Genomic DNA, 12,748 nt, shown 5'->3' on the forward strand with positions numbered 1-12,748 from the left:
CTTTTCTGAGCCTCTAACGACCTCTGACCTTTGCTTGCTGATGGTTTGCATGATGATTTCTTTTCCACTCAATGACCCCATGGGTTGGTTTGTATCACTAATCATTCTTCCTCAGTTAATTCCTCCTGTGTATAGATCTAAATATAAAAATTATCATTTTTTCTTAATGTTTGGGACCTTCTGCTTATCGACGAATTTTGCATTTACTCTAGTAGTGTAAACTTGGGATAGAATGGGATACTTGAATATTGCTTATTTATCTTCATAACTTATCAGTAGATTATATCATAAATCAACTGGATAAGAAACCTTATGTTGGAATATGTGATAATCGGCTTTTAAGGTTTTCTTTTGTGCTTTTTTCAAGCTGTGATAATACAAGTATTTGGATCTCTTGTAAATAAAATGCTAAGAAAATAATGCCACGTGGTATTTACACAACATGTCTCTTTGGCTGTTTGTGAGTTGTTGGGTTCCCCCCCTCAATAGGGTTAGAGGAGGTTTTTCTTAAAATTACACTAAAGCCTTTCTAAACTCTGCAGAAGCAACCAGTCACAACATGCTTAGAGACAACAGCATTTTAAACATGCCATAGAATGAAGAAAGGAATTACGGGAGTGCAAAAGCAAATCACAGACATATTTAGCTAGTAATTAGCTTTTTAACAACATTACTAAGTGAGGGAGGCTGTCTTGTTAAAAGTACTCGCAGGGAAGAGGGAATGGGGCTGACCAACTGTGAATTGGACATTGTGATACTGTTGTGTCTGATGGCTGCCTACATTTTAATTGTGTCCTATACATTTTGGTGAAGGGTGGATATTTATTCTATTATCTCTTTTTAATTATGCCTGTGTTGAGCATTCTTGGCACCATCTGAAAAATGGAGTAGGACCTGGCCACTTACCAGTACGTCTACAGATAAATATTTAGTTTTTCCTTCCACAAAACATAGATGAGGCTGTCAAATATGAAATATCACAAGATTTTGGAATGCAGAGTTGAGGTGGTAACCCTGATCATGGTAAAAGAGTCAGTTACTAAGAAATATATGGCAAAAGCTTTCATTTGCAGTTGAAAACCCTTTAAAAGTAAAACAAGTCTAGAATGATTTAATGGTAAGCATGCCTGATTCTGCTAAAAGAAAATAATAATACCACCATCACCAAAAAGAAATTCTAAATGACTTTATACATTTTAGCCTGTATAGTAGGCTGGACCCAGCAGCCTTCACACTTCAGAAGCCATTCTGGTAGTTTAGAATCTATTGATCAGAAGTAGAACTCATGATGCCCTACTAACCTGAATAAGAAAAAAAAAGAGAGAGAACGACTTCAGAAGTGGGTCTACTTTCCTCAGTCCATTTTATACTCAAAGAGTCAAGTATTTTCTATGGTATTCTTGTACAAGAGTACTATTGACTTAATAAGTGTTCATTTCTTGCTTATCATCTTTTCTCCCAAATATAAATGTAGCTTTAAAAAAAACTCCTGGTAGTATAAGTAGTGAGAGATCTTAACCATTAGGGAACTAGGTAACTTGTGTCCTGAGCCTTTTTTTTTCTTACCATTTTCACTTTCTGTCATCTCTAAGCATGTGTATTTCACTTTTTGGGTAGAGAGAAAGCAGATCCAAGGGTCACAGTGGAGTATGGGTGTCTCATTAATGCTTACATCTAGATTCTCCCACTATACATTATCTTTTCTCAAAACATCTGTTGTTCTGAAGTACTTACACTTAGTACTATGCAGCTTGGGGAATCTAGGTCTCTCACACTGAACAGTGATATATGCAACAGTGCCATCAGATCTGATATCCAAGCTCGATGTATGATGATACCAAAATATATGGTGAATTCAGAAGAAAGAGACCAGTTGATCTACTGAAAAGAAAAATCAAAGTCACCTCCTCCTTTCTTTTAATGTGCTGAAGATAAAACAACTGATTGAATTTTTACTTTTTGATGGATTATTTTGGTGTTTGTAGACAGCCTCTGAAAAGAAAAAGTAAAGCCTTTTTATTTCGTCTTTAAGGGAAATTTTCCCATGTTACTATCACCCTCTCCCCAATTTTGCTTCCTATCAGAGGATAAAAGAATGCTACACATTTCAGATGAGGAATGCATTTCTTTCTTCCAAAAAACCTAGACTAACTCTTATTTTCTCCTTTGAAAATACCCTTCTGAATAACTTGATTTGCTTTTTAGACATTCCATAGCTTATCTGATGGAAGAAACAAAATATTAGAGGGTCCTTTACAAGGAATATAAATCACCCCCCTATTTGGGCCAGAAGGGACGGGGATTGTAACAAAATGTTGGTACATGTTTATTGTTTACCTCTGAGACTAACTAGCCAAAAATCGGTAGAATGAAAATTGTTTGGTAATGCACTCAAATTTCAAAAAATGGAAAGCTCTTTTCTTGACATCATTGGTTTTTTTTTCCTCTTTGGTTAAAACATTCTTACCACATGATTATGTAAAAAATGCACAGGAGGATTTCCCTCAGAGTATATGAATGCAACCTGTTTTTCAACTGAAATGAGTGGATGATGGGAGTGTTTGGGGATTGGAGCATGAATTCTAAAACACAAGAATTCCAATGTAGAATACGGAAAAGCCTATAGCAAAAAGTTAGATTAACTGAAGAAGGAGGGGGGAGAAAAAGTTACGGTGAGAACTAGATGAATTGATCCACTGATCAGACAGACTATCAATGGATATGGTTGTTTGAGTTCACCCTTGCAAATGTAAAATCTTTGTGAATGTACAAGAATTTTGTTTAGTATTTCAGCTTGCTACAAAAAGAAAATTGAATCATGGGGAATTGTGAATGTGATTGTTTTCTTTATCAAAACTGGCTAATGGAAAATGAGTTTCAGAATATAAAATCATTGACTTGGCTTACTCTTTTTATTATCTGAGGAAATGGATTATAATTATAATTTGATATCTCTCTTTTGTTGCAGAAAAGTAAACAAGTGCTACAGGGGCCGTTCTTGTCCAATTATTGTTCATTGCAGGCAAGTATAACTTTTTACATGTTCTTGGAAGTTTTGCTATGTTAAGAAAACACAAAACTGTAAAAAAAAACCCTAAAAATTGAGATAACTAGCAGATTAATTAGCACATACATGTGTCTTTTGAAGATATATTCTGAGACAGCAATTTAGCTTCATGTTCTTTTTATGTCACTGAAAGTTTTGTTGATTATACTTATGCTAACCATTCTATAATTTGTTGTTAAAGTTTATCTGAGATGTGTCTAATTCCTCCACTAATGTATCTGACCAAAAAATTGGATCAAGGTGACATTTATTTGACAATTTGCAATGAGATAAGCCATATTGTTTCATATATATGTGTACACGTATGTACATATATGTATTATGGGCAGCCAGGTGGTGCAGTGGGCCTGGAATTAGGAAGACCTGAGTTCACATCCAGCCTCAGACACTTATTAGCTATATGACCTTGGGCAAGTCACTTAACCCTGTTTCCCTCAATTTCCTCATTTGTAAAATGAACTAGAGAAGGAAATGGAAAACCACTCTAGGATCTTTGCCAAGAAAACCCCAAATAGGGTCATGAAGAGTTGGAAATGACTGAACAACAACCACACATATATGTATATAGCTAGTATTTGGCTATTATTAGAGGCATGTTTGAATGGCCGCCACCTGTCCATCTTTTTTGTTTTCTAGGTTGACCATGAGTGTTTTCACAGAAATCAATTTGGCTATTAGAGCTATGCCAACCTATTGTAAACCCTTATTTTCTCTAAGTTAAATATAGAAGTGAAATTAACAGGTTTCCAAAAGAATATCTGAATTTGACTCAACTAACAAGCTAAATTTTGGATCATCTTTTGTTAAATAATTCAATCTCTTTTTTAGGAACTTTTTTTCCTTTTAGAGTTGTGATGGTAGAGAAAAGAAGTTTAGTATTTGTTTTTAGAAACCTATCAAAGTATTAGAATTATTTCTAGCACCTAGCCTAGTGCCTTGAACATAATAGGCACTGAATCAAATGTTTGTTAAAGTGAATTAATTACAAGAAAGCCTGTGCATTGAGATGATACTGGCCCCACTAACCTAATTCAAACAACATAGGGCTTTTATTGTTGTTAGTTTGGGGTTCATAGGGGAGGTACTGGGGTGGTCTCAGCCTTTTTAATTTTCCTCTACAAATAACATATGCTGCGGACAGCTAGGTGGTACAGTGGATAAAGCACCAGTCCTGTATTCAGGAGGACCTGAGTTCAAATACGGCCTCAGACACTTGACATTTACTAGCTGTGTGACCCTGGGCAAGTCATTTAACCCTCATTGCCCCACAAAACAAAACAAAAACAAAAATAAACAAACAAAAAAAACCCAACGTATGCTAAGACAGGCTCAAATGAGAGGAAATCAATTAGCAGTTCTTGAGATATTCAGGAGTTGGGTATGAGCTATAAACCAAGGGTGTGGCAAAAACAGGCATCATGCCTTTAGAGTCTGTTGAGGACATGTATGGTGAAGGATCAAATTACTTAGAAAGCAAGCCCCTAAGCAAGGGTTCTTAACTTGAGGTTCATGAACTTTTAAACATATATACCCATATAATTTTATTTTATATTATAGCATATTATAGTATATGTATATTATAGTATATTGTGTTTTATATATATATATATATTTGATAACTATTTCAATATAGTTGGTTTCCTTTATTGTCTTATGTGTTTTATTTTATGCATTTGAAAACATTCTAAGAAGGGGTCCATGACACCAAAAAGGGTTTAAAATTGCTCTTCTTCAATGATGTAATGAATAAAGCTATCTAGAAAAGTTTGTTCTGATAACTAATTTTTAAAAATTTTTTTGTATTCTGCTGTGGCTACCATTTTTTTAATCAGTCATCTTTTTAAGGGGGAAAAGTTAAATGTTAATATCCTTTCTCTATGAAAGCCATCCATCCCAAGTAAATTCTGTCTAACAATCATTCAGTAGTTTGATCAACAAATGAGAAAAACAATACTAGCTAATATCTATAGAGCTCCTTCAGGTTTACAAAGCCCTTTGCTTATGTTATTTATTTGGTCAATAAATAACTGAGGCAGATAGAAAGGGAGCAAATCAAAGAGACTGTAGGGCTGGGAGTAAAAAAGCACTGAATTCAAACCCCACCTCAAACATTTACTAGGTATACGACACTGAGCAAGTCTCTTAACTCCTGTCTGCTTTGGGGAGGTTGGATCAGATGGCCTCCAGAGTACCTCCCTGCTCTCATTCTGTGATCCTGTCATCTCTATTACAGAGGGTCTCTCACATCACATGCAATGAGACATCAACTTGGTGGGGGGGAGGGGATGGCGGGAATAACTAGTTTAACATTTTCTATATCTAAAGTAATGATGCTGGTGTTATTTTTTTGGCCTGGAAATTACTTCTTCATTTTTAAAAAATTGATACTGTTGAGGCATTATTCAAAACATTTTTACAAATCTAGCCCAGATGGTAAATTTTCCAATTATAGCAGGTGGGGGCAGGGGAAAGGGGGAGGGGGAGTTCAGGGGGAGGAAATTAGATGAGAAAGATTTTTAAAGCCATGATTAAGCAACAAATAACATGGATATTTCCATTTCTAGAGAGGATCAAATGGCATAAAAAATCTAAAATTAAGGAAATCCCACCCCCAAAAAATCAGTATGACTGTTATCTGACATATATACTCAAATGAAAATTTTAGTCTTGCCTGAGAACCTTTTACTTCTAGTCTCATGTTTCTAGTTCTTGTAGTTTGTCTAGTTCTAGGTCATAGAAGTAAGGTTCTCTCTGCTCCATGTGGCAATTTTCTGTTTCTTTATCTAATTTTCTTTCATTAAAACTCATAAAATACATATTTGGCCTTGGAAAGGAAACAAAAAACAGAAAGGGAAAACCTAGTCGTGAAGAACAATAGTTAATCCCTCATGAACAGCTTGAGTTTATTAAAGCCTATCGCAAGTTTTCTTTGTTTCTTTTCCTCTGGTTCCCTTTTTCACTTTTCCTTTCCCTGTCCCCACTTAAAACGTGGTAAAATAAATGATTGCTGCCTTTCCTGTGGACAGATAGCATTTTCATTCTCTCTCCTTCTGTTGACAGTGATGGCGCTGGAAGGAGCGGCACCTACGTGCTGATTGACATGGTTCTCAATAAGATGGCCAAAGGTGAGATTCAAAAGCCCTGGCTGCTTTGTCAGGGCCGAGATATGTGGTGGTGTTGCCATAGTAACGTAGGATGCAATATTCACAGAAGGCCTTCGAATAAATTAAAGGAGTGTACTCCCCCTTCCTGAATCATATTAAGTTATCTGCCACACATTTTTAAAAGTATATTCTTTGTTAATGGGTACTACAAAGGATAATATTATATTTGGCATTGAGGGAAATGCAGACTTTATATTTTTAAGCATGTAACCAACTCCAAAAAAAAGCTATTTTGGGTACATAGTGTATTTCTTAGTAGAATGTAAACTCCAATGGTCAGTCATGCTAATAATTTCTAATAATAACTTAAATTTTCTCATCTGTTAAATAGGTTAGATGACCTAAGGGTTAGCCTTTTTATTGTACGTGAATAATTAACCTATTTCATTGTATTTTTAAAAATATTTGAGTCTATAGTAGCACTATTATAGTGCTCCTATATAGAAGTCCTATGCCCTCTAAAATATAACTTCTCTTTTATTTTTGGTCCTTTTGAAGACCTGTAAATTTACTCTCCTAGAATCAAATAATTCTAGAGTTGGAAAGATCCTTATAGATCATCTAATTCCTTCCCTTTATTTTATAGATGAGAAAACTGAGGCCCAGGACGTTCACTGAGATACACAAGTCACACAGTACAGAAAAGAGACTATTATCAGGGACCAGGGGAGAGAATAAGTCCTTAGGTTGAAATGAGGTTTTACAGCATCAAATAACATTCTGAAGTGTTCAGAATTAGCTTATTAGTCTTGAGGATTTACACACATACAAGAAGAAACATTATGTTACTTATAATCAAGTTGGGGTGGGGAATATTTCTATTTAGGAAAGTTTTTTTATTCTCCCAAATATACATCATTTCATTTGCAACCATGTAGTTGTTGAAATACAGAAATTACCATCTATGTTAAAAGTAGTTATGTTATCTGCCCCAACATCTACCAATGAAAAGAAAACTTCCAAGAGAGTGTGGATTGTTTTACTTAGATGTGTCTATGTGTATCATGTGTGTGTTTGTGAAAGAATATGTGACACCACAAGCCGCTGGATACATAGTTGATTCAAGAGGAAATTGGATCACGACAAACAAAAATGAGCAGAAGTAGGGGAAACGGATGTTGACATCATCTCAATATTTGTTTGGGTTATGTTGGTTTTCACCAAGAGGATATGATGGAACCTAGAGTTTAAATATATGCAATTTTGTATCATAGAGAAGTATTTTCCAGCTTTCGGCTTTCAACCACTTAAGGAAGGGTTGACTTATTGTAAGAGCATTAAAGAATGCCATTTATTGACTCCATTGTACCATGTAATGTCAAATTCCATTTTAAGTGTGGGCTTAGTGTTTCACAATACAAAACAAGTCATGTGAAACTGGCCAAAGAAAGGAGTCGAAGGATTTTTTTTTTAAAGATTGGTCACCCCCCCTCCCCCATTTTGTTCTTGACCGGCTCCCCTCTGCCAATGGGGTGTGCAATTTGAAATCCCCTGACCTGGAGCTTGGGATGTAGTCTAAATGAAAGATCAAAGGGCAGAGCGGGCATCTCAGCCCTGCTGAGGTGGGCCTTTCCCAGGCCGTCACACTGTGAGGCAGCCAAAGGTTTTGTTCTGACAGGAATCTAGGCCCGGCCTGTGAGGCCTAGGCATTCTTTGTCTGGCCTGAGAAGTTTGAGGCCCAGGTTGAGGATCCAGTGTTCATCAAATGATCAAAGGCCTGAAGCCCTGGACATGAAACCTTTCTTTCCATTTCCTTTTCTTAAAAAGAATGAATTGCACGAGGACCAAAGAATGCCATTTCCAAAGCTTTTATGTGGAGTGCTAGCACTAACTTTAGAGTTCTTCAGTTCTAAACATAAAAATGGAAGTGCACTTTCAGACCGGGTCCAGCTGCAACGACAGCATCGACTAGAATTTCTTTCATAAAGGCTTTTTAAGTAAGGATTAAGGCCTTCAGTCTTTTTTTTAAGGACGTTTAAGAATAAACTTGGAATAATTTAAGTTCTAGTTCCACTGTCTAGTTTATTAAAAAGCAGACAATAATGCGTTTTTAAATCAAAGTAAATAGGTTCACCCTACATTTTTTTTTTGCAGTGGGAAAATAGATATAAAACTATAAAATACTTTTATACTTCAATGATTTTTGTCACAGGGAAGTTCCCTTTTCAACTAATACTTGACACTTTTACTTCAGAAGTAGTTTCACTTAGGGAATTTGCATTCAAGAACTTTTGGCATTTAAGATCTTAACTCAATCACTGATCATTTTTATTTCATAATCATTTCATAATTATGAATATTTCTGGAAAAATGTTTATAGAGTGGTGGTTACTATTTTTCACTGTCATTGTACCTCTAGCACTCAGCATGGTGCCTTACCCATACATAGTAGGAATTTAATAAATGCCTGTTGAATTGAATGAGGCATGGATTCATTCACACAGCATTTAAAATTTTTCACAAATGTGATATTGTATTACATATATACATATTCACACACACATATATATACATATATATATACATATATATATACATATATATATATATATTAAATCAGTTATGGAAAGCCTTCTTTGAGTACTAAAGTAGGTAGGAAGGAGAAGCAGTTGACCAGGAATTCAGCTAAGTTCCATCATTTGGCAAGTGATGAGAATTTCCCAAAGAATAACATTTGTCAGGTCACCCTGGAGCCTTCAGGCAAAGTTGAAACTGTCCTAACTTTCAGCTAACATAGTGGCAATAATAGAAACCCTACCACTGGGGAAATATTTATCACACATTTTATAGAGGATTCCCTACCAGGATTTTTGTTTGGGCAGGGGGGAGGGAATTTGAAAAGGTCTCATGATGCTAGAAGGAGTTGTATGCTGAGTAAACACATTCCAATCTCCCAGTTGCTATTGTTGTTCAAAGAACTGTAGAAAGCATTTTTTGGGAGTCCTGTTTCTTTTGTTTGGCCTGAGTCATAGGAATGAGAATTTCCTTTGGGGAACTAAATTAGGGGATGTTCTAAATAAATGTGCCAGTTGGTTGTTGTCTTCTTAGCGGCATTAACTCCAAGTGCTTTTCTAAATAATCTAAATTACATGAATTTAGAACAAACAGTGAGATGATGATGTTGCTATCCATCCAACATCAGATTTTCATCTTCAGCATTTGGATCCCGTTTGTTATTGCCTTGCTGTCACACAAACCTTGTCAAATTTTGCCTAAGATCAGTGTAAGTTTCAGGCTTATATTTCTGATTAATTGTTCATTACCTATTTGTCATTTGATTTAATGCTACATTTTAATGTTATTATGCTGCATTTGCTATGGAGATCAGTTTACCAACACTCCCACCAAACCCTCCTCCCACCTCCCAAAGGAAATAAGCATTGTAAATGGCAGGCCCACTTCAACCGTTTCCCATTCCTTATCCTTTATCCAGCCCCCCTCCCCATCCCTTGCGGGGTCACAGAGTGCAGGGGCTGTACAAATGCTATCCACCTACTCAGCAATGCAAAGAGATTTGAATTTCCAAAGAGATCAAAAGCATTGTTGTTAATAATAACATTAACAACTCACATTTATATAGCATTTTAAAGTTATCCATTGGTTTGCCTCACTACATCTCTGTGAGGTGAGTAAAATGTTATTACACTTTACAGATGAAGAAACTGAAGTTCATAGATGTTGTGATTTATCCACAAGCATAATCACACAACTAGATTGTCCCTAAGCCCTCTTTCCACCAAGCCATGCTGCCCTCCCTTCTGAAATATCAAAGTATCTCATAAGCTTTCTTTCCTGCCTAAACAAAATGGGAACTCCAAGAGATATCTTGTTCATGACATGTTAATCATTTGTGGAGTTTGAGTTATATATTACCTTTAAATGTTATGTTAAACTAGACCATGAGAAGTAGGAAGGGGGGAAAAGATCCAGAGTGTGATGTAAACCAATTAAATGAATCTTGCTGCATATTCATGTGGGTTTTTAACTTCATGACTCATCCGGTACTGTACTGAACAATGCGAGAATATCTTAATTAAGCAACTCCATTTTTTACTGGTTTATCATACTTAAAAATAACAAACTGCATGTCATTAAAGGATAAAATTTAAATTAATTATCTCTGCAAAGAACAGAGCCAATAAACCCATTAAGAGCAAGAGAGGGGTTTTTGATTGTTGCTTATTTGAACCTTATCATCATCATCTGTATGGACAGATTTGAGTTTGTAACCTGGTAGTTTCTCCTCTGAGATCAATTGACAAATATTGATTGACGATTTATCATGTAAAAATGCTATCTCTGATGTTATAAGCTATAGTGAAAACAGGATAAAATCCAGGTCCTACCAGACCTTACACTTTGCTTGGAAGATAAGACTTTTATACACACACACACACACACACACACACACACACACACACACACACACGCACACAGCCTTGTCAGTGGAAAATTAAAAACTGTTCTATAGAATTCCAGGGAAAGCTCACTTCTGGTTCAAATAATTCTAGTTTTCACAGTGGTAGGTAGAATTGGAGTTGAAAGATGAGCAGGATTTTGGCAGGCAGAGACAAAGAGGGCATTCTAGGTAGCATGAGCTAAGGTGAAGAGATGAGAATTCGTATCTTTCATACAGGGTATGGCAAAGCAGATGATTAGCTTTAGTGAGGCAGTAGAGGAATTTAGGATTGGAAAAGTAGGCTGGAGCCAGGGAAAGGATTATCTTGAATGCCAGGTAAAGGAGCTGAACTTCTATCTCATGGGGAATGAAGAGTCAGTTGAGGGGTTTTTTGAGAATGCAAGTGAAATGATCAAAGAATATTTTTACTAAGATTAATTTGGCAGCACTGTGTGGGATGGATTAGAATGGAAAAACACAGATGGTAGAAAGACCAGGAAAGAGGCTTTTGTAGTAGTCTGGATATGAGGTAAACAAGACCCTGAATGAGGGTGATAGCAGTAAGATGTTTATGAATTACATGATTAGTCTAACTGGATAGGTAGATCCAAAGAACTCAGGTAAAATATATTGGTGGGGAGAAAGTTGTGTATGTAGGTTTGACTGAACCTTAAAAACTAAAGCACATAGAGTATCTTAATGTATCACTGACATCTCTTAGAGAACAAAAGGCTAAGCCTTTATTCTGTTGTGGAAAAAATTTATTGTGTTTTGGACTTGGGTCTTTTTTTAAAAAGAGAGAAAAATGCAAAAGTTTGTATTTTTAATTGTTTATTGTTAGCATTTTTCCCCTTTCAATGAGCTAGTCTGTCACCTCAGCAATATTGATATTCACTACCACATTCTGGAAGGTGGTCTTTGCAATGATGTAGCCATAGTGTATATTAAGCAGACGCGGGCTGCATGTGGAATTCTATTATGCAGTGGAGCTGGGAATGAGTTACCAAGGAAGCGGTTAAGCCATATTGCTTGTTGTGGGCCCTACTGTCAGATAATTGACCACCACGGGAGCTATGCCCCAAGCCACAGGCAAGCATGCACAGTGGATCCCGGGGTCAATTATTTAATGGAAAAATCTACAATGAAATGGGGCCTGTTGTTACAGGAAAACATCATTTAAAAGCATATCTTACATTGGCATTTTTTCTATGAAACATCTTGTAGCTGGTAGGTCCATTGTTCTTCCATTAAATGGGTGGCCCTCCTTCTGAAACATCCTATTATTAATAAGTAACATAATGCCCAGATCTCAAACTATCCCTCCATTGCTACAGTAAGCACACTTGTTAATTTCCTATTCACCTTCTATGTCCTCTGATTATTGATTGTATAACTACAGGGTCCTTCTTGTCAAACAGGGACTAGCTCCAACTCAAAATGTCTAAAACAGAAGTCACTATCTTCCCTTTAAAACCCACTCTTCTTCCAAAAGTCTCTACAGCCCATGTCAAAGGTACCACGATCTTTCTCCTCACCCAGATTCACAACCTTGGTATAATCCTTGACTCATCACTTCACCCCACCTCATATCTCTAATCAGTCATTCGATCGTTTCTGTCTCCACAGCATCCCTTGTATCTGTATCGTTTTCTCTCTTCATGCTGCTACTCACCAGGGCTATTGCAGTAACCTCCTCATTGTTCTCCTTTCCTTAAGTCTCTTTCCTTGATGCAATTAAACTTATACACAAAGGCGCACAGGGAGGTAGGAAGTAGACAAAGGTTGTCCTTGCTCCCCATCCTCATTCCCCTAACCCTTCCTTTTAGACCCTTCTCCTTAACTGAGTCCTTCTTTCCCCAGGTATAGACACTTTCCTTCTTCAGCCCTTCCCTTCAAAGAGTACCCTTCATTCCCCAGATCCATACCACCCTTCTCCTATAAAAATTTTCCATCACTTTAGGGTCATTCTCTTCAAGCCCTGATGCTATCTTTTATGTCTCTTCTTGCAACCAAGTCATTATTGCTACTGTATATGTCATCACCTAATTGTGCTCACTTCCCAACATATCTGTCCCTTTGCCATTTGGATCATTAACAATTTTGATTTTTCTAAGGTTG

At 36.5% G+C, this 12,748-nt stretch overlaps 1 protein-coding gene across 1 annotated transcript in view; it reads left to right on the top strand.

The window, feature by feature from the left end:
- PTPRN2 (protein tyrosine phosphatase receptor type N2) overlaps positions 1-12,748 on the top strand; it is a 1,559,908-nt gene that overhangs the window by 1,521,886 nt on the left and 25,274 nt on the right. The window contains exons 20-21 of the mRNA XM_043965830.1: positions 2,969-3,022; positions 6,128-6,192. Of these exons, the coding sequence (XP_043821765.1) occupies positions 2,969-3,022; positions 6,128-6,192 (119 nt within the window). The remainder of the gene's footprint in view (positions 1-2,968; positions 3,023-6,127; positions 6,193-12,748) is intronic.

This window comes from Dromiciops gliroides, chromosome 5 (assembly GCF_019393635.1).
Source record: "Dromiciops gliroides isolate mDroGli1 chromosome 5, mDroGli1.pri, whole genome shotgun sequence".
NCBI classification, from domain to species: domain Eukaryota; kingdom Metazoa; phylum Chordata; class Mammalia; order Microbiotheria; family Microbiotheriidae; genus Dromiciops; species Dromiciops gliroides.